At 35.3% G+C, this 21894-nt stretch overlaps 3 protein-coding genes across 8 annotated transcripts in view; 2 read left to right on the top strand and 1 right to left on the bottom strand.

Annotated features, from left to right (window-relative positions):
* The window catches only part of LOC130657018 (protein O-mannosyl-transferase 2-like), a 49927-nt gene extending 44594 nt beyond the window's left edge, over positions 1-5333 (top strand). For all 3 annotated transcript variants that reach the window (XM_057459967.1, XM_057459969.1, XM_057459968.1), the window contains exons 14-22: positions 25-179; positions 387-475; positions 746-822; positions 1571-1642; positions 1807-1857; positions 1986-2091; positions 4066-4206; positions 4617-4731; positions 4841-5333. In XM_057459967.1, coding sequence (XP_057315950.1) covers positions 25-179; positions 387-475; positions 746-822; positions 1571-1642; positions 1807-1857; positions 1986-2091; positions 4066-4206; positions 4617-4731; positions 4841-4946 — 912 coding nt within the window. In that variant the 3' untranslated portion in view covers positions 4947-5333. The remainder of the gene's footprint in view (positions 1-24; positions 180-386; positions 476-745; positions 823-1570; positions 1643-1806; positions 1858-1985; positions 2092-4065; positions 4207-4616; positions 4732-4840) is intronic.
* Positions 5021-9693, bottom strand: LOC130657017 (uncharacterized). The gene has a single exon (XM_057459966.1). The coding sequence runs from the start codon at positions 9175-9177 to the stop codon at positions 6202-6204; it is 2976 nt and encodes a 991-aa protein (XP_057315949.1). The 5' UTR covers positions 9178-9693; the 3' UTR covers positions 5021-6201.
* Positions 9694-11178: 1485 nt separating this feature from the next.
* LOC130657019 (thyrotropin-releasing hormone receptor-like) lies at positions 11179-20013 on the top strand. Of its 4 annotated transcripts, none has more exons than XM_057459972.1 (2): positions 11179-11478; positions 18088-20013. In XM_057459972.1, the coding sequence occupies exon 2, from the start codon at positions 18092-18094 to the stop codon at positions 19457-19459; it is 1368 nt and encodes a 455-aa protein (XP_057315955.1). In that variant the 5' UTR covers positions 11179-11478; positions 18088-18091; the 3' UTR covers positions 19460-20013. The 4 variants fall into 4 exon arrangements, with proteins under 4 accessions (XP_057315955.1, XP_057315953.1, XP_057315954.1 ...); XM_057459970.1 differs by lacking the exon at positions 11179-11478 and adding an exon at positions 11718-11955; XM_057459971.1 differs by lacking the exon at positions 11179-11478 and adding an exon at positions 13982-14148.
* Positions 20014-21894: the final 1881 nt, after the last annotated feature.

Raw genomic sequence — 21894 nt, 5'->3', positions numbered from 1 at the left:
ACGAAAAAAAATTTCCTCACTTAGAATGGTTATGGCGACGCGAATGATATTTGGCGAGTTTCAGTTACAAAACATCCTGGAAAGAACGGTCGGATTAACACTGTAAAAACTATATTTCGTCTTATACACGTCAACACGGGCTGTGCCCTACAGGAGACCGATCAGTTGCTACCGAAATGGTGGGTTCAAATGCTGTTGTTAGTTTATTGTAATGATTGTATCAGTATTGCTGTTACTTCTTTTATGTTACTCCATTAACTAGAATTCTTGTAAAAGAAAAATTAAGCAGTTTTTTAATACTTTAAAGAGTATATAGATAATAGAAGTCTTTAAACCCATACCGTTATTGCTCGGGTAAATAATTTTTTTGTATGTTGTGTACATAGGGGCTGGGAGCAAAAAGAAATGGCTTGTAATCCTATACCGTACGCTGGTGGAACAGAATGGAATGTCGAGGGGAATACTCACGCTCAAGGTACGAAGAACTTCTTTTTTCAACGAATATCTGTTTTCTCTACATATACAACTTACCAATATATTATCGTTATCCTCGTTTAATGTCTGATTTGCAGCTTTTTTGCCGGATCCCTAGAGGAAGAAACAACGTCCTCTTTTGCCAGAGGCTGAGAATAAATATGTATTCTCAACATGCGAACATACATACAGAAACATCGCGAAAATCTTTGGTGCACCTGTGTTTTTTAATGTTACTCTACAATAATTGTGTGCGTGATTATTATTTTAGTCCCACAAGTCAGCATCGAATTACTAGCGCCGTCGTTTTTCGAAAGTGTTTACGAATCTCATATTGTGATGGCAAAAGTGAGTAGTCGGAAAGTGTTATACACGCAAAAAACTCCTCCTTCAGACATTTGTTTAAAGTCAATGCTTTTTTCAGCAGCGTTGTTATGTGGACAACATGTGGTTTCTCTTATAAGGAGACTCGATCAAACACTTTTAGTAAAATCGCTTGAAAAAAAATTTGGCGGTACTTGTTTCTTAGCAACTATTTTGTTATAATATTGAGATATATTTACGCTATTACCATAGGGAATTAAAATTTCGTTGTTTTTTTTCTTCCATTTCCTGAAAAGTAGTTACCGCAAAAGTTATTGGGAAACTCGTTATTCGCGAATATTAATTACCACGAAATTTGGATTGTTCTTTCCTTTCCGAAAAACGATATATACTAATTTCTTTTCTGATTTACTTGAAACTACATATAGGATATACGCGAATTTTAACTTCTGCAGTATTTATTGTCCTGCATAACAGTCCATGGAGAATGATAAAAATTGAGAAGTAAAATGTCATCAACTTCCTTTTTCGCGAAATTCGCGAAAATTAGCTCTCGCGAAAATGAATTTCCTTAAGGTAGTTTAGTACATACAAAGTGTTTTATCCTAGTCGACTCGAGACGGATATCTTGACGGTGTACCTAAATCCGCCTCAAGACAGATTTTCCGCATAAAAGGGTTTGACTCTCGGTTTAACATTAATGATCGCTTACAGTGCTAAGTTTTAAAAGAATTTAGGATTATCGTTTTAGAGAATTTTGTGGTTTCTTTAGACTAACAATGGATTTAAACCAAAAGAGGGGGAATTCACGTCACAAGCATGGCATTGGCCAATCAATTACAGGGTACATTTTACAGTTTTGTTCTTCTTTCAAAATATTTTTTTGTCTTTTCTTTTTTGGCATCAAACATGTTGTAGTTGTAGTTGCTAAATATTAAAGTACCCATTTTGGGCGGCTTGTCTCATATTTTTTACCCATATTGCAATGCTTCAAATTGTATATTACAGGGCCAAGTATTTTCTGGTAATGATTATCGTATCTATCTACTTGGCAACCCGGTGAGTAATTTTTCCTCTGTCACGAACGTGTTGAAATGTTGCTCAGGTAAACCTGTTGGCTTTATTTATGTTTATTTTCTTGGGTCCATCTACAGCCATTGTTGTAGTGTGAGTGTTTTTTTGTCTAGATCTTATGGTGGCTAGTCCTTGCAACTTTCGGTGTTTATGTTGTTTTCTTCTTCGTGCATTCAGTCCGTGAAAAACGTGGCTTTGAGATTTCTCCACAATTTAAAGGTACGCTTTGGTTCCCAGTAGCTGCCGACATATTATGAATTAAATTTGCTTTTTACTTGCATTCGCTTTATTTTCCAAGGATGTCAATGTTTTCATAACATGGTTTGTAAACAGGTACAACAGCAAAATCTGTGCAAACGTAATAAAAACAAAGCCAGTAAAATGTGAAAGACCGGGTGATTGTAAAAAACCGAATTAACCAGATTTATAAACAACAAAAGTAACCTAATTTCGACTGATTCATGAAAATAGATGTACATTAAATTTTAAAATTTCCCAGATTGTGCTATTCGTAAGGTTTTCTGTCCGCCAAAATTTCTGATTAAAGTACTATTATCGAACCCACAGCCCTGTTTACATCCAGAAAATCTGCAAAGACACTCCTTATATGTAAAGTCCAAGAAGCAGCAACAATTGGTTGGCACCGGAGCGAGAAATTACGCAAAGATTCTTTTTAGTGAGAATGCCAAAAATTTGATATGTTGCTGGAAGAATCTACTGTAGCACATATTTTGTAACTTTCGAAACCTTTGGAATTAGTACAAAATTTTGTATTTTGTTTATTTTTTAAATTTAGTTTTAATTACACATAAAAAACACTTCAATTTGTTTTTTATTATAATATCAGTCCAGAGTATACTAAAACCTCACAGTTCTGTTTTTAAATATTTCTCTGTTACTATGGCAACAACAATTACCTATGTCCTTATGTCGTCATTTTGTTGCAAAGCAAAATTTACAGTCCTCCTAGATGTGACTGATAGAGACAGCGTTTTGAACTGACTGTGGTTATGATCTTTGAAGTCCACGATGGCCCCTTATCTGTGACATCAGACGTCGTGCCAACAGTAATACGAAATATGTATTGAATTATGTTTTCAATTGTTAATTCACTTTCAACTGCACTAGTTTCTACGCGCCAGTATACGACTAGTCTTATTTATTATTTTTATTAGTTGCAAAATTAATACGTATTTTCTTCCCAGTTTATGCAATGTAGGGTGTTCTAAAAGAAAGCTTGCTACGATCAGATATGTTTATAAGCCACAGTTTCGATTGCTAATATCTAATGCAATCAATACGGTTGAACCAATGTAATTCGAATTTCAAATTCAAAGTTTGTTCGAATTACATGAGTTACGAATTATAGGATTTTTTTTTCGGCCGAATTTTGGTGGGGAAGTGTTAATGGGTTTACGGCGCTATTAATTATCAATGGTGAACATCCTATGGAGTAAAACGACGCGTAGTATTTGAGAAATAAGTTGCTATTTTCATGTAAAACAAGTGTCACAAATTTTTATTATCAATTTTTCTCATAAAAGTCCATGATTTTGCTCCGTCTCCTATTAATCAATCTTTTATGGTTGATCTTATCGGACATTTGCGATAGCAGAGTATAAAACTTTGGACCAGTCTCAAGCAACGTTAGTTTTATCGAGTCTCTATAAAAAACTCAAAAAGCTTTTTCAAAACATTCTATTTCAATGAAACGTTCGATTGTTGAAAAATTCGAATTTCACGAGAAAGTTCGATTATTGAAAAAGTAAGAATTTCATTGAAACGTTCCATTGTTGAAAAATTTGAGTTTTGGAACTTTGAACGGACGAAAGTTTTCAAAATTCCAATTACATGATCAAAATTTGCTCACAGGACCAAGAAAACTGTTCTATTTACATGATTTTTCGAATTACATGAGTTCGAATTATAGGAGTTTTCTTATGACGATTTTGGAGTAAACTCGGACGGGACCGGAGAATTCGTTCAATTTATATGATTATTCGAATTATAGGAGTTTGAATTACGTGAGTTCAACAGTATATAAATCGATAACTCAGCATGCCGTTGGCAGGGAAGATCACTAGACACGTGATTTCGTGGCGACAGTTTGAATTTAAATGGCGGCATGTTGTAAACACCTCGAATATATTGCCAAATGTTGTAAACGTTATCAGTTTCCTTTTTTTGTTTCAGCTGAATGCAACACTATGATTGGCTCATGTGGATGGCTTTTGATTGGATGGGCACTTCATTACCTACCGTTCTACACTATGGGACGTGTGTTGTACTTTCATCATTACTTCCCAGCCTATCTCTTCAGTGCGATGTTTTCAGGTAGGAGTTTTGGTAGTATTTTTGTACGACGCGCGTCGGTAAATAGTACTTGGTTGTATTCGGCAATTTCAAAAAACTTGCCCGAGACATTTTACCCGACATACCCTTGTTTTTAGTGTTTGCAACTATTTTTGATATAGAGCCTGTGTGCGAGCTTGTAAAAAGGAAATGTTTGGGTTGCGCCGTCAAAATAAGTTATTGCTTGTTTTTTGTTTTGACAAAAAAAAAGACTTACACGAAGGAAGGTAGCAACCGAGTACCAGTCCATTATTAATAACCACCTCGTTTTGTAGAGTCGGTACTTTTTGGTTGATATTCACATATGATATTCCCCACAGACCAAAAAAAAACGTAAAAGCATGTCACAAGCAAACAATGTTACATTTCACAGTTTACCTGTTTTCTTTCAGGTATTCTTCTTGAACACGTGTGTCGTACGATATCTTTAATATTTACCGACGAGACAAGGCGACAGTACGCCTACAACGCCGGTGTAACATTCATTGTGGCAGCTTCTGTTACGAGGTACTTGCGATTTTCTTTTTAGGAGAATGCTTTATGACTTGTCTTCAGTTAAAGCGAGATTCCACAACGAAAGTTTGTTTCATTGCAAGTTCACTTTGTTTTGTTCTAGCTTCTATGCTTTTCGCGGTTTATCTTATGGAATGTCTGGACCAATGGGAAATCAAATAAATCCTACACAGGCCGCATACAGATGGCTGGACACGTGGGATATCTAACTCGTGTTCTCCATACCTCGCGTAATAATATACCCGTTGGATCAGCGAGACAAGAGACGGAGAACTTGTTTAGATGGCCAAAGAAAGACAAACGTTTCGTATTCTGTTCGTTTTAGCGAAATTTTTAATGGAGTTAGGCTTTATCTATTTCAAATGGTTTTAAGATCGGTATGGTTTGATGCCAAATTTTTTTGAGCCTGTGTACTACAGTACTACTAAATCTCTACTACTAAATTTTTTAAAAAGTTTTCTATGGTTTTATTTTGTCCATATTTTATTATTTCAGTGATATATTTTTGCATTTGGTCACTGTATAATATAAAACGGTAAAAGTGTATAATTACAATAATTTAAATATATAAAAAAGGCTACAAATTAATATAATAATATTTACAATTTCATGACATATTTGAACTAAAGTGTTAACTAGAAATAAAATTTCCTACTACGTAAGAAGAAAGAAGTGTAGGCCAAAATGGGTATTTGCAACAGATGATTTCCAAATTGAGAAGTGTACGCTAAAAGTCAATTCGACATTGGTGAGGGGGGGGGGGGGGGGGGGTGTGTTTTTATCCCATATATATTTCGTGTGTGGTGATAGCTTAGTAAAATTAAAACATCGGGTTAACATTAACGTACACTCTTTTTCATTTGCGAGACATTCCTAAAGCTTCGATACAGTTCACACTTTCAAAGACGGGGGCATAACAATACTACAGTAATACCTTTTTTATAAAGTTTGTCTCAGGGTACAGTAAAGCTTCTTTATTGGAGAGGTGTCCACGGCAAAGAGGTTTTTTTTTAAATTGACTTACATTACGTTAAAAAATCTACTCTTGAGGTGTTAGGGTAAAATTAACTCGACTGTAAGTACTGCTTCTAGTGGAAAAAAACAGACCTTACAAAAAAAACCATGATTTTACTCTGTGTTTATCATTTTTTTGTAAAACATGTCTTAAGTAAAATATTGACAAATTTCTGACAAGAATTGTTTTATATGACCCATTGTTGGGTGTGTCTGCTATAGAGAGGTCAGTTCTAAGGGCTTATATAAATTGGAATATCGAATTGAAGTTCGCTGTAAAGTATGCACCACATTAGAGCTTTTGTTGAGTTGGATCATCATTTAATTTGTTCCTGAAAGAGTGGCCGTTGTTGAGACATGTCTGTTATATAAGGAAGTTTTACTGGTAACAGAATTAAATATAGCATGACGGAACTAAAGGTTACATTTATATACTGCGTTTTATATTGTCTAATACGAGTTTTCCATAATAGGTGCAATGAGTGTCCATATATACAGCAGAACAATTGTGCTACTAGCTACCATCTTGACAGACATAATGGCCCAGTGCACACTAACTTTAAAACCAGAACCTGGTATAGGTTCTAACCAGTGTGTAAGTAAAATAAATATATACGATGCTGCTAGGAAATATACGAAGTGAAACCAGGAATAACTAAACGGCACCAAATATTCTTCGTGTTGCATTGTAGATAATTGAGATAATTTACCTTTGTAAATGCAAGTGTTGTCCCCGAATAATATGCGTTCGCGCAAAGGCAATTCAAGTTTTGGCGACTCTGGAAGCTCGGGCGTTTCGGATTTGCAGGTTTCAAGCCATCTTTCGATTTGTTTGACGTCATTATCTTCATTCACAAGGCCCGTCGTCACATCATCGTCAGGCGACGTGTGATTGTCGTGCGCTTTGCAACAGCACCTAACCTTGATAATTGGTTTTAACTTGATCAATTTTGGAATAATATTTTCAATTCGGATTGTGAAAATTAGTAATGCCGTTATTAAGAAGAAAAAATCTGCTAAGGAAACCATGTCTCGACTTGGTTTGGCTGCCACCATAACGAGGTTACGAGCTAAAGGGTTACACTTCTCATTTGGATTATAATTCAACGCCGACCAAGTTAAATACATGCAAAATGACGTCACAACTGCTGACCTCAGCAATCCACCGGAACTGACAATAGGATGAACAGAAATTAAACTTGCTGAAATACATAAAACTAAATTGATGCTGATAAATAATCGAGTTACTTTGCAATTGAAGTTATGCGCGTAGTATACGTAAAAACAAACGAAAACTGCTGTTGATGCGATGTATAAAAACGTCGTCAAACTCGATGAACTGTAGTACATAGTGCTTGGTGCAAATTTTACATGATTCCATGATGTGTTAACAATTCCAACTGCATCCAATAAACAAAGAAGTTGCAATAGAGTAAATAAAAATGTTGATGTTAAACTCACGTACAGCCATACCCTGCTAATTTTACTGGGTAGATTAATGAAAGTTATAAATATGCAAGTAATAAGGATAGCTTTAAGTATCCAACAGCCATGTTGAATTACGTTGCGGTTGCTAGACACTGTTACCACGTTGTATAACACAATACTGAGGATAAGGAAAAACAATCCTGTGCTAACAAGTACACGAAATAATCCCATGTATGCTGGATCTTGTGAGACACAAGCGCCAAGCGTTGCACGATGTTCGCATAATATTGATGTTTTTTCCAAGAATTGTCGATACGACGGCGAAATAACGGTACAAGCTGATATGAAACAACACACGAAAAATATAAAGTAGACATATCTTGAGCGGGATTGATTTTCAAAATATTTTGGTGTTTTGATAAATACTTTATAAAACAGTTGCAGTATAAAATCCAACAATGTTTCTAAAAGCGATCTTACTGATAAGTGATTGGCATGTTTATTAAAGTGTGACGTAAATAAAATCCAAGCAAACAAGACCGATACAACTAAGCTAGTCACGTGAGTGGTGATTGATGACATCATCGGTTTTACTGGTTCTAAATCCTCAAAGGTTTTTTTCAAAAGATGATAGTTCGTAACGGTACTAGTAGATTTTAGAGAGACCAGAAACAATATAAAATGTATGAATGCTTCTTGATATGTAACTTCGACGCATTTGCTGTCCCCAGTGTGCTGCTTTATATCACTACGTTCACGGTTTTTGTGTTCCTTTGTACACAAATCTATCTCCTCCAGCGTTAAGTCCAATAAAGTTTCGTTATGGTTAATGTTTTTTTTCAAGCTTTGTTTATCTTGGTTGTTTCCCTTGTTACGAGCTACTACGCAATTTTCTCGACATAACACCCAATAATAAAAATAATAGTGTTGAATATTGTCCCTTCTCACCAAACCGTAGATGATTGTCGCATAAAGAAATATGATCGTGATCAGGGTTTTCACATCGGGGGGATTGATACTATCTTCTGATATATTTTCAGTGGATGAATATAAATCACTTCGAAATACTATCGATTTGAATGTTAAAAAAGACGAATATGAACACACGTAAAATGCTACCAGGATAAATTTACGTTGTGCGATTAACACAAATCCCACTATGAAACATACTAATACGAGGTTTAATATAGCAAAAGATATCGTAGCTAGACATTTTTTGATTGATGTAAAGCCTTCATATAACGACAGTGATATCATAACCGTAAGTACACTTACTGGAAATAATACTTCAAGAAACAAAATCACACATCGTTGTAATATGTTTGTGTTCGTTTTCTTGAAGTAACCACGGACAATATTATGGAGTGTTTTGACAATATCACATAATAAAAACATTTGTAAACAAGTTACTAAAAAATCACCAAACAAAACAACATATACCCAAACACTATCAAATGAACTTGGCGGGAAAGCAAAAGCAACACATGACAATATCAAAACAATAACAATCTTTTCAATCCAAAAGCCGGAATGCAAATAAGATGTTTTTATATTTTCTTTGCTCTTTGTGGTTAGTAGAAGTATTGTAGTGAAGAGAAAAAATATGGACACAGCGAAACCAATTCGATAGGTAACAAACAACACAATAACACTTTCACATGTGTTTTTTCTATTTTTCCAATCACATAGATTGCTATCACTTGCAAGATAAGTCTGCAGAAAACCCAAGCCCGTTAGAAAACTGCATACAGGTATAAAAAACAGAATAAACATATACCATAAATGCGTCAGCGTGAAATCATTCTGCTGTGACGCGGCTGGACCAATAAGAAATTGCCATGGTGTTTGTTTTTGCTCCTCGTAGAAATAACTCAAAAGTGAACGGAACGAGTTTAAACGATGTCGGAGCGTTTCTTTGTGATAAGGTTCATCTTGCTTTCGCGTCTCTTTTTCCTCATCAGTGTCTGATCCGCTATGCTTTTGTGTGGATGCTGGCATACCAAGAATACGTCAGGCGTCATACCAGAATTAACATCAGAATATAGAGACCTACTTTTTACCACAGTTTAACCGGCAGAATACCCTCCAAGCACTTTTTGTTTACGACAATTACATATCATGCAGAATAAGTGCCTACATAATTATGCCGATCTTCACGCGTGCGCAATAGAATAGAGATGCAATTTTTTCATTTACTGATTTGAATACGTTATTTACTGATTTGAATTGCGTCATATTTTATTCAATCACTTGGCGACTTTATACTCAGAAAGTTTACCGTTAATACACAACCTCGTTTCCAAGCCTTCTTTTTCGCTTTTTAATATGTGGTGGCGCTAGTGCCCCCTCTCTGATCAAAATACCCACCTATAGTGATCATATTTAAAAGAGCAGTTTGCCTTGCTTGTCCACTTTTTACCCTGGACAAATTTCAAATTCGTCAAGAGCGCTTAGGAAAAAGTGAGCAGGTATTACAGAATTATTATTGGTACGAATAACTTTTAACCAAATGTTTTTGCGGGAAAACCCGTCTACACATCCATGAACAGGGAATCCAAAAGGCTTCAACTTGTCATAGCCATCAGTATGCCATACAGCATTTGGACCGGGTGAATTGTACACTCTACGTATAGTTTTCTGCGCCTTTCTGTTATGAGAGCCTTTAGGATCGATTTCCCTAACAACTTTCTTAACCTCGTCACGTTTTACTGAAACGCCGTGTATCACACGTAGCTTGTTCCAAATGCTACGATAACTCTTGACTCCATTTGTAATTAAAATTTCGGTTTCGATAATTCGACAAATTGAAGAATTCACGTCAGGTTTTTCATTCCTTTTTAAGCCCATCGCTCTTCGACGGCGTTTTAAAGTGCTGACACTGATATCAATCTCGTGGTAATGTTTCAAATATTAACTATCTTTTGTACTCAATTCCCTTATTAAAGCAATATTTTAATAACATCTTCTACATATTTGTTGTGTGTTGCAGTTTCAGTTTTTATTGCACGTCTTTCCATTCCACAATTAGGACAGAACAAAACAAAAGCATGCACTTGCAGCCGCCATTATGCCATTATGGCCACGAGGCTTCGCTGATCGAAATAATTTGTGGATTTGAAATATGTTTTTGGATTTGAAATATATGTGGATTTGAATTATATTTTCGGATTTCAAAAAAATTCTGTTACTGATTTGAAATATATTTATGGATTTGAATTATATTTGTGGATTTAAAATATATTTGTGGATTTGAAATATATTTTTTGATTGATCGGCTTCCGTACTACAGGCCCTGGGTTCAAAGTTGCCATTTACAGTTGGAATAAACAAGAAAAAAAAACATTTTAACTTGCTGTGAAATTTGCTATCGGTTTAAAGGTTTCGGAATATGTGCGCATACTGTCTGCATTGCATTTAAGTTAAATGTGGTCGAACCTTTTTTGAAGCAATGCGAAAAAAAGACAACTAATGTCAGAAGCCTATTAGACTTTTCTAAAAAGAACGCGGGCAAAAAGAAAACGAAGGCAACTCAGAGAAGAAAAGGGCCAGCCAACGTTAAAAGTTCCAATCACAAATTTAATCAATCCACAAGCTTCTGCACAAACGAGAACACCATCAACGCAACCTATTCCACTTCAGCAACCAAATATTTCCGTATAACGAAAAAATATGCATATCAAAATGTGTTTTTATTATCGTTCATAATCAAATAAAAAATCAGGGTATCGGGTATCGGTATCAGGGTATCGGATCTCGGGTATCGGGTATCACATAGGGTATCGGGTCTCACTTTTCTCATATGCCCATAGGAACCGCTCAAGATTAGTTGTCTGCCTCTCCTCCACGGATAACTCAGTCTGCGTGACCTTGTTGATCAGCCTCGCTTGGCATTTGTCACAACTTCTACATTTAGCAGGTTTCTTATAATACGCATTCACTATACATGCATAATACACAACGTGTCCAATTGAATGGTATTTAGTTTGTTTTTCGGATAATTATGGTGCTTCAGCGTCTTGTTTTCGTGAAGAATATTTGAAAAATCACGATAAAAAAACTTTAAGAACTTTAACTGATGGAAATTTTTATTTACATTGAACAGTTCTTATTGTGCAATTGTGTTTGTGTTCCAGCATAGTAATTTTAAAACAGAATATGTGTTTGATCTATCATGGTCTGCCGAACGTAGATGTGTAAATTTTGTGTTAGCCAGCTTCCGCGCCAGAATTTGTGTTTTGGGCATGGCTATTTATTTCATTTAACAGATAGATAACTTCCTGTTCGAGTGGAAAAATAAATGTGAGTTTTTTTGTAGTCTACCTTTTTTTTGAGTGAATTTTTGAGTTTTTTTAAATTTAGTAACTAAATACTATTTTTTCATTATTTCTAGCGTAGTTACTCGGTTTTTCCTGAGTGCTTTTTAAAAAAATGTGTTTTTCTTTGCTATTGGTGGCTCCAACCTAAATCAGTGCTTCTTTTTGCGAGAATGCATGGACGTTCCATTTTTATTACATTTTTAAATTAGCAAATTAGAAAAAAAATTATTACAAAATATTTATAAAAATAACTACCACTTTGAGGTTGCAAATGACACTGAAAAGAAAACACATGCTAGAATAATTATATCAGTTGAATCGCGGTGCGGAACAAATTTGTATTAATGCGTAGATCCAACGTGGCGAGCCATTGTTAAGAGAAAGTCTCACAAAACTGCCGTTGAGAGTAAATTACGTTTTATAAACGCTGGCATGGCTGACAAGATGTTAGAAGAAAATAGTGAGTATTTATACATGTTTCGTTGTGTGTTATAGATGACTTGCCAATGTTTACAAAAGTTAAAAAGTTTACGGGTATTTTTTTCACATACGCAAGCATTTCTGTAGGTAGAATAAATAAATACAACAGATCACATAGCCAGGAGACCCAGCATAATTTTTCTTACCACCGGGAAATCGGAGTGGTTAAGGTGTTTGGCAGAAACTCATTTTATTAACCTCGAAGAAAAAAGGTTAGTTAACTAGGCTATAGATCACTGTAATCAAATAAACCCACCCAAAAAAAAGAAATGTTCGCTTAAAATTAATGAATTCTTTTTAGAAAGAGAATATATTTTTATTTAATTCTAGTTTCTTTTGGATCTTGCTACCCAAAAAATTTTCATTAATAGCCTTTTTACCCTGTGAGAGTCCTGATTTTTTACCTACAAAAGTGTAATAGCTAGGTTTTTTGGCAATTCATCTGATTGGTATTTGATGGGAGCCAGTTATATGGAATATAGAATTTTTTTTGGCCAGTTTATAGTCAATTCAAAAAGAAAAATGTTCTCCATCGCAAATGTTTTTCTAATGTTACACGTTGCATTGATAGCATAGTAAATTTTTGCACCAACTTTTCTGTATCATGATTCACCGATCAACTTCAAAGGCGCCGACTGGTGGTTTGATTTTAGCCTGATTTTAGCCTGACTATATGGGGCGAGTTAGCTCGGTGTTGGCCCGGTTGACGGGTCAACCCGTTTGAAAAAATTGCATATTATATGGGAAAACTCAACCTACACTGCTGCCGGGTTGAAATGATATGCGCGTAATTTTTTAAAAATGGCGGATGCTAGATGTAAACAAACAAGCGAAATTAAGTCAAAATTATAATTAAGTATTTTGGTCGCCAATAGTTTGTTATTTTAAATCCAAGGTATTCTGTATTGGTCATTGCTTTGAAGAATACAGAACATATTGACATATTTTTTACAAAACGAAAAAACGCTCAAAACGTTTGAAACACCAACAGGGAAATCCACGTAAGCTGCTCTGCTGCCATTATTGTTTTTCTTCTGTTTTGGATCGCAATGCGCATGCTCTTCTTTTTCAACCCGGCTCTGGCTCGGCAAAGTTACATTATATGAACCCAGTCAACCCACCTAACCAACCCGTCCCGGGTTGAAAAAACGAGCCAGCTCGCCTAGGTGGGTTGACTCCACCTCATATAATGTCAAATATTTTTTAGTAGAGATCTGCCATTATGCCGAGCTGTTTAATTTTATCATGCTGAGCATGTGGCGATCCAACACCGAGCCAACTCGCCTCATATATTCAGGCCCAGAGATCTCAATATAAAACAAAAGTATTTTCTTTTAAAGCCATTTCACACTACAGCAATATATTGACACAATATTTTGATTTAATGTGAAAACAACCTGCGATATTTCGATGTAAAAATATCACGCAAATGTTCGCAATATTTTGCAATATTTTTTAAATCCAACTGATTTTGAATTAAAAGTTTAAAGAAAAAATATTTTTTTAGATCACATATTTTCAGCACGTTTCACATTACAGCAATATATTGCTGTAAAATGAACCGGCCTTTATGCACGTGTCCGTAGTTGGGAATAATAACTTGTGATGACCCGTTTCCGTTGTTTCTGACTATGGTTGACTATGGTTTGTTTATAAACCCTGGGAAAGTTCTTGATAGCCCACTCTAGCAGCATCTAGTTTTTTACTCAAATAATTTTGTTAAATTTTATTCATTGCTATGCTATCATGAATCTCCAATACCAGTGCAAATGTGTTATATTGGTGAACGGATATAATTCTGAGTTCGTGAGTGAAAGCAATCTGCAGATGATTAAATTTCTTCATTTCCATTGACATGTTGAAATGTTCTCGGCGGGAGGGGTGTATTTCAAATCTAATTTATGAACTTGGCCAGCATGATAGATTAATTATGCATAAAATGATTAAATGTTTGTGTTTTTATTTGCTAAAAGGTTTAATAGTTAATTTTGTTATAAAGTTGTGTCGTGTTAAATTATATTATATCGTGAGAGAAAGCAAATTGAAAGCAGTTTAATTATTGTTATTAACATAAAAGGGGCGTTATTACTATATATTAACTCGGGTTGTGGTGCAGAAATAGACAAACAAACAACACACTATTATTTTTTCATTTCTTCACAACAGCAAGATGGTAAGAACAGTAGTTTTGCTACATTCTTTCGCTGACTTCTGAGACGCTGTTTACTAAAAAGAACGCACGAAGAACGGCTTGTTTTGAAATTTGTCTTGTTTAGGTTTTACGCCTAATTTACACTTACCAATTTTTTTTAAGGTAAGAAACTTTAAAGTACGTTTAAGCTGTTTGGTATCTGGAGATACGAAGTTATTAATTTGATTTATGACAAGCTTGAAAAATTTCTCTTCTAATGATTTGTGGTATATTTTGATAAAATCCCAAGAGAAAGTTGAGTTTGTCACGTGCTTTCTTTGGTGGAAACGTTGCCTTGCTTATTATTTGGACTTTTAACGTCTCGAGAGAAACAATTCATTTTGACGTTGAGCCACTTGCTTTGATGAAAGTTTCATATTGTTTTCGCGTAAAATAAAACGCTTCAGTCTCTCTTTAACAGATGTTATATCCCCGCCTGTTTCAGGTCGTGTCTCGAAAATTACTTGACATTTCAAGTAATTTTTGAAATTAAGTTTTTAATTAATGTATGGTCCACTGAGAAATGAATTATAACAATATGATAAACACAGTGCAATAGACATAAATTAAACGAAGAGGGATTATCATTTTTTGGTACAAATAATTTTCTTCAAAGTATAAGATATATGATTTCTATTTAAAAAAAAAACTTAATTTGGTGAGTACATGCCCAGTGTGATATCAACTGGACATAATACATAAATATTTAAGAGTTAATTGATATATTAATAGATATATTTTAATGTTGTTATTAATGTCATAGTTCCTATAATAAATTGTGACGTGGGTGTATATTTTAAATGAGTCAACACTAACTCTTGTTTATCTTTTTTAAAACGTGAACTTTTACTGAACGCTTTATTTGCTGTTTCGCACATGCGCCTAATGAGTTTCACATCAATACAAAGTAGCTGTACAAGAAAAATTCGCGTTGCACAAAACCAAGTTTCATCTACTGAGCATGCGCGAAGTTCGTAAACATTGCTTCTGTGTACACCTGTTCATCTATTACGGCTCAGCGTGGCTTGAAAGCTAGCGCCGAAAGGTGATAATGCTAACAGGGTGGTTTCACACTTTCGTTTTTTTTTTAGTTTTGTGTATCTATGCACACGTGGCTAACTTGGCTAACGCGTTTTTTTGATTTATTTTTCACCTTTGTGCATGTATGCGTGTGTTTGCGGATGAATACATAAAAGATACGAAGAACAGAGTTGTTTCGCGGCAATCTTCTGTTGAATGTAGCGTGAGATTTGATGTAGTTTCGTTTCTTTTTTTTAATATGTACAAAATTTTAATTCGTGACAATCCAATTCTTTTTCAAAAAGAATTGCTATGACGTTACTGTTTTCGTTCACTTGGAAACAAGATGGCAGATTTTTTTCATTATCGTTTTTATATTAAGTCCTGTTGATTGCATGTATCATAGCATGTATCGATTTCAAAAGTAGAATTGTGCGAGATTAAATCCACCAAAACACATACCCAAAGGACCAAGTGTAACGCCTTTTGTAAAAATAAATCCCCGCAAAATATCTGAATTCGATTTATTCGCGGAAATAATTCTTGCAAAATCTACAGAATTCACAACTCGCGCTATCCTGACAGGTAGAAAAAGAAGGACCACATACAGCGCCGTACCCAGAGTTTATTTAGGGGATACCGTTCACGCGCTGCAAAATTTTCTTAAATTAGAGTCTCCCTCCTGAGGCTCCACCTTGGTTGGCGCTGATAGGAAAATTTTGATAAATGAGCATTCTAGATCGAGTGTATGAGCGAAGTCTTCTTGAACGAATAGACATGGTTCTATGGCGCTTGAAATTATGAGATCATGAGAACAACCACACGAATTCATCTAGACTGGACGCAAACGTGTGAATGAAACCACGTGCGCACAAAAATTCCCGACATAGTTTTCTTTCTATTCGATTGGTTGGGAACGAGGTTGTGCGTGCAAATAAATCTATCAAGCTATCGACTTTGGTTCAAAATTTAATATTGCGCATGACGTAGTGAACAAGGCAATACGTTTTTTAAAAAAATTCTGTTCAATGAAGGTTAATTTGGGCGGATTATTTTGGCCGCCCATACCGTTTTAACGGTATCGAAATACGTCTGAGTACGGCGCTGACATAAGACAAAATGGGTATTAGTTTAGAGAATTAATTATTCTTATTTCTCTATTGTTCTACAAAATAGGAATTTTGTTTTAACCTGAAATCCCAGGCTGATGTTCTTATAAGGCATATTCTTGTAAAAGGAAAAGCGTCTGGAATTAATTATTTCAGCTGAAGAGGCTTTCTTTAATCGTTGTAGTCTGTTCTTTATATTTTTTGCTTGTTTGTATGCGTGCGCGTGTCCATTGTCCTAAATACAAAATCGCAACACAATTCTAATTTTTTAATACTTCGGGGGTTAGCAGTTAAAGCTTGGTTTTTATCTGGCGTAATTTGCGTTAAGCAGATGCTTAATTTGTAGTTAATTTTTTAACGCCTAATGAGAACGTCTATGACCCATTAACGCGCCTGTTTTAATCCCGATTAGCGCGCCCTAAATATCTTTTTTTTGATATTTTACCGCGAATTAGCGCGAACACACTTTAAAAAACATTGAGTATATGTGTACAAAAGCCATTTTAAAAGATTATATATTAAAATTAACGCAATTTAACGCCAGATGGAAACAAAGCTTAAAAGTAACAATTCCAACCTCGTTTTTCTTAAAATCGTGTTTCTTATTAAAAAAGATCATGTCATTGCTTTTCGTGATTTGTGGTAAAAAATTTTTGAGACGCTGTGCAGGGTTCTAATGGACTTGGTTGGTGATTAATAGAAAAAGGATTTTGGATTTTATTGGTGATTTTTACGTTTTAAATTCCTTGTTTTATCTATCGTGCATTGTAAAATAACGCGTTTATGTTTCTTTACTTTATTAATCAGCTGTTGTATTTATCTTTATGATATAAAAAGGAAAAGAGAGAATAGAATTAGCTAAGCTTAAATTGAGTTTTAAAAACAATGTCTTTATCACGGATCAATTTTAACGCGTTGTAAAAAGGTTTTGATAAACTAGATGGACATCGCTATTTCACAAAATAAGGGTTATTTTTATTACAGGGACATTGCTTTTCTGGACCGCCGGCAGAGTATTAAAAGGTGGTAGGGGCATATCTTATTTTTGAAAATCAACGATTGGATTGCCAAAAAATTAACCTCGCTTCGTATGTAGTTTTAAAGTGTTCATATTTAAGCTTTTAGACTTCTTGTAACTCTTAATATAAACATTTGAAAAGACACGCAGAAATATAGTGGGAGAATAGGGAATGTGGGTCTTTTTGACAATGTTGATAGCAATATTGATGACAATGTTCAAAATAGAAATGTTCACCATAAATACCATTTATATTATAATACCCGTATACGTCTGTCTGACACGCAAAATGGTAGCTTAGCTGCGCGGGGGAGACGCACGCAATACGGTATAATAAGGACGGGCGAACCCGTGGATTTTTCCACGGGCTAACGACGTATAAATAATACCACATATCATATGGGCTATAAACCATTCTGCACGGTGGGCCACCCGACTTTTGATTTCCGGCTTTTAAAACACTCGAGGACGTGTGGCAACGCAAGAGATCGATTATATATTTTAGTGTAAAATGGTTCACGTGCTAAGTTATTTCGTTTTTTTTCTTTTAACCGATACGAGAGCAAATAATGTTATTAATATAATAAAATAGTTTGGTAGTTTTGATAGGTATATTTGTGTGTGTTTTGTGTTTTTTTTTCCTATTTGTTTATTTTCAGGAAGTAATTCAAGTCTTCTATTGTCATGTTTGCCTTTATGAAATTTATATTTAAAACAATAGGATTTAGTTTCACATTATACTTAGTTCATTATTCTCTATTTTGTTTTCCACAGGTGAATGAAAATGTTGATAGATAGAGCAGACAATTATTTCACTCGCCAGAACCATATCCATATTGCAGTGAACGCCAGATTAACAATGGGTAGTTCGGGTAATAATACATCAACTGATGTCTATCATCGGCCTCTGATTGCATCTGGTGGATTGCTTGCCGGTTTAGTGACCTTTTACAGTATCGTGTCATTTATCGCCGTTACGAGTAACATGCTGATCTTGTTGACGATATTACGACGTTTTGTGGTTCGCAACACCGTGAATGTCTTCCTAGCAAGTTTGGCGGTGAGCGATCTCATCATGGTTTTGCTGTCACTGTTCGATTGCATCGCATTTATCAACGGCAGCTGGATATTTGGTTTGTGGACATGCAAGCTGCAAAGTGTATTTATCGAAGTCGGTTTCACGGCGTCCACAATAACATTAGTGGCTGTATCCTGCGAGCGGTACTTGCTTATTTGTCACCCGCATATGAAAAGGCGCACTGTGAGGGCGATTTATTTCATCGTTGTTAGCGTCTGGGGGGGAGCTGTCGCTATATGCTCGCCACTACTCGACGGTTATATCGTCTATAAAGACATCGACACGAAAGAGAAGACTGAAGAGCTTGTTTGTGCGAACAAGCGATGGGAGTTAAGATATCAACGTCTTTTTTACATGGTTTATTCGCTGATCACCTATCTTATACCGTTAATAATGATGGCGTTCGCGCACTGGCGAATATCGATGGCGGTCAAAGGACGTCGACCATCAATGACTTTGATGAATCCAGACAAAAAACATAGCGTTTGTTTTACCATCAAGGAGGAGAGCAGTGGCGGCAGTGGTGACATGACGGCCGAGAATAATGAATACAAACGTAAAGCCAGTGGAGGAGTCCACAAGACCTTGTTAGGCTCGTTAAAGAGAAAAACCAGTCACATCGAACGCGACATTAACCGACGAGAACGTCGCATTAAAGCCGTACGTCTATTGTTTGTCGTTACCGTCACTTTCATTGCGCTTTGGACACCTTTTATTTTATTGCGACTGGTTTTGCTTTCAGGTGGAAAAGTGAATGATTATTTGTACAAATTTTCCGAAGTGTTGATCTTGAGTAGCACGGCAGTAAATGGGTTTATTTACGCTTTCATGAGTCCACCATTCCGAAAAGGTTTTAAAGCGATATTATGTTGCCAGAGAAGAGGCAATGTTTATTCACGTGACTCGGGACCGAGCATGAGCAATTCCGAGGACAATAAACTTGCGCATACGCACAACAGATTGAGTCGAGGATCAGATTTCAGTGGATATAGTTACGGTGCGAGTTCGAGAAATGGTACCTTGAACAGTGCGAGGAAATATTCTACTGGAAATAAGACAAGTGTTTAAAATGTGTCGTTTATACACAACCTTAACTTTAAAAAAGGTAATTTATTGATTAAGCGACTTATTTATTGATTGTATATACATTGTGTATAAATAGCTTTTGTTTTTATGAAATTTATAAGCAGTGTAGCTTTCCAATTCTTGTATTTTAAATAGTTAACCTGGTCATTGTGTTTTAGATGATAAGGAATCAGCAGCAGATTTGTAAATTGTTTGAACATGACATGACTTGTTGCTGATTTGTTTTCGAAAAACATTTCACTTGTTTCAATCGCACAGGTTCTATACTTTTTGCTTAATTTGATTTAAATAATGCAATGTTTGTCGAGTTCTCTTATCTTCAGAAGATCGAGACGTAATTTCGACTTGATCAGCTGTGGTAGCGGAAAATCAAAACATTGAATGAAAACGAGGTTATTTTAGATAAAGTTGAATACAAGTATATAGAGGCTATTAGTTGTGGTAGTGTGACAAAAATCGCCTATGATATCAAGTGTGTATGGCTGGGCTAGCTAGCCATTACAAACATCTTTTTCCTGTTTCTTCAAAACATTTTACATTTTCATTTTTGCTTGTCACTCCCCTGCTAATATGCTTTAATCTTCCTGCTTATTACTGCTGCTATAATAACCATGTTTTTTAGTTTAACCCAGTGTACACAGTAGCCAAAATTGTTAGTTGGTATCGGTTCTGGATAAAAACATTTTTCGGAAGGTGGAGATACTTGAACATGCTGTTGTTAATGTTTTTGTCACAGCTCACGCATTTAAAAACTGCCAAAATATTGAGTAGGGTATCTCTCGACTCTAAAAAATTAGCTTCATTTGATCTTATTATCTTTGCAATTAATTTGCCGACACAATTTATTGGGAAGGATTAGGCCTGTATCAACTATTTTGACAATGGAAGTGTTAAACATGGTTTCTTGGGTTATCCTAAAAAAAACCATGTCATTTAGTAGTTGTAAGGCCATCTATACTTAAAATTCCCTTTTTATATCCTGTGAAAACCAAGTCCTAAAACCACCTATTGTGGTAAATCGATCGAGGATAAAACATATGCCAAATTAGGGAGTGCTGAACAGGTTAAATGGCCCGACATTTTGCATTGAAACAACATGTGGCCCAAAACAAATTATGGTTCGTCTATTTAACTACAATTCTCTTGGCTTTTAAAAAAATCATTTTTCCAAAAGAAATTGGCTATTATTTGATCCAAATAAATAATTTTAGTTCTAAAAAATATAACTCTCATTCACAATGCCTAAATTCGGAAACTCAGGAAGTATAGCCAGTTTTGTCTAAAAGCACCCTGTAGTAGTTATCACTTCGTAACCCCATCGCACTTTGCAATTCAATTGTGTTGCACTTTTTAACCCCACCGCAATTGTAATCCAATTGTGTCGCGCTTTGTAAGCCCACCGCACTTAGTAATCTAATTGTGTCGCGCTTTGTAATATCATCGCACTTTGCAATCCAATTTTGTCGCGCTTTTGAAACCCCACCTAATCCCAAACCTATCGCACTTTCTAATCCTTTTATGTCGCACTTTGTAATTCCTCGACCTATCGCCATTTGCAATCCCGTAAAAGATTTTTTTTGATCCATACATACACTTTTAGCTTCTTTCAAACAATTTAAATACCTTTCTTCCAAATATTTTTAAATTTATAGATACTGGATATTTCGTGCATGTAAAGGGAAATTTCTATTTTGTTGATAAGCATATATTTTTCTGTTATGAATCTGCCCAAAGTTTCTGCAGGTGAGAGTTATCTGATATTCTTTATAAGTCGCGTCCCGTAACGGAAACACGAAATTGTTGTCCACTTTGTTGCGACGGGTAAACTGACGGGCGACTCCGTGGATTTTTCCACGGGCTAACGACTGACTAGACGCACGAACAGACAGACGACGGCTATTATTATAGAGACTTCTATAATAATAGCCGTCGTCTGTCTGTTCGTGCGTCTGTTTGTCTTTTTGTTACGGAAACACGAAATGCAATATTTAAAGAACGGGCGACCCCGTGGATTTTTCCGCGGGTTAACGTCTAGTCTCTATAATAATACCCGTCGTCTGTCTGTTCGTGCGTAAAAAGCGACTTGTGTTAACCACGCACGAAATGCGCACAGCTTTTTTATCTTCTTGCTACGCTATTTTAAAATTTTATTTTATTTTGTCTTTTCCGTAGTTTCACAAAAGTTTAATTTAAAAATTTTCTTATACAAAATTCATGGTAAATTAACTTTTATTGTTCCTTCTCGATGCAGTTTCTTTGTTATAAATAACTACGGTCAAAGTTGCGGACAATTACTTTGCGTTGTCTATTTCATTGAAAAAGTTTTAATTATTCGCGCCTTTTTAAGGAAATTAACAGAAACAAGTTTTTAATAATAGAAGGAGAACAATAAATTTTAGAAAGACTTTGTAAGTGAT

Source organism: Hydractinia symbiolongicarpus, chromosome 9 (genome assembly GCF_029227915.1).
Source record: "Hydractinia symbiolongicarpus strain clone_291-10 chromosome 9, HSymV2.1, whole genome shotgun sequence".
Lineage (NCBI taxonomy): Eukaryota > Metazoa > Cnidaria > Hydrozoa > Anthoathecata > Hydractiniidae > Hydractinia > Hydractinia symbiolongicarpus.
The sequence above is the reverse complement of the archived record's forward strand: the minus strand, read 5'-3'. Positions and strand labels throughout refer to the sequence as shown.

Coding starts and splice junctions, on each gene's coding strand:
- LOC130657019 (XM_057459972.1), top strand. CDS start 18,092: ATGAAAATGTTGATAGATAGAGCAGACAATTATTTCACTCGCCAGAAC.
- LOC130657017 (XM_057459966.1), bottom strand. CDS start 9,177: ATGCCAGCATCCACACAAAAGCATAGCGGATCAGACACTGATGAGGAA.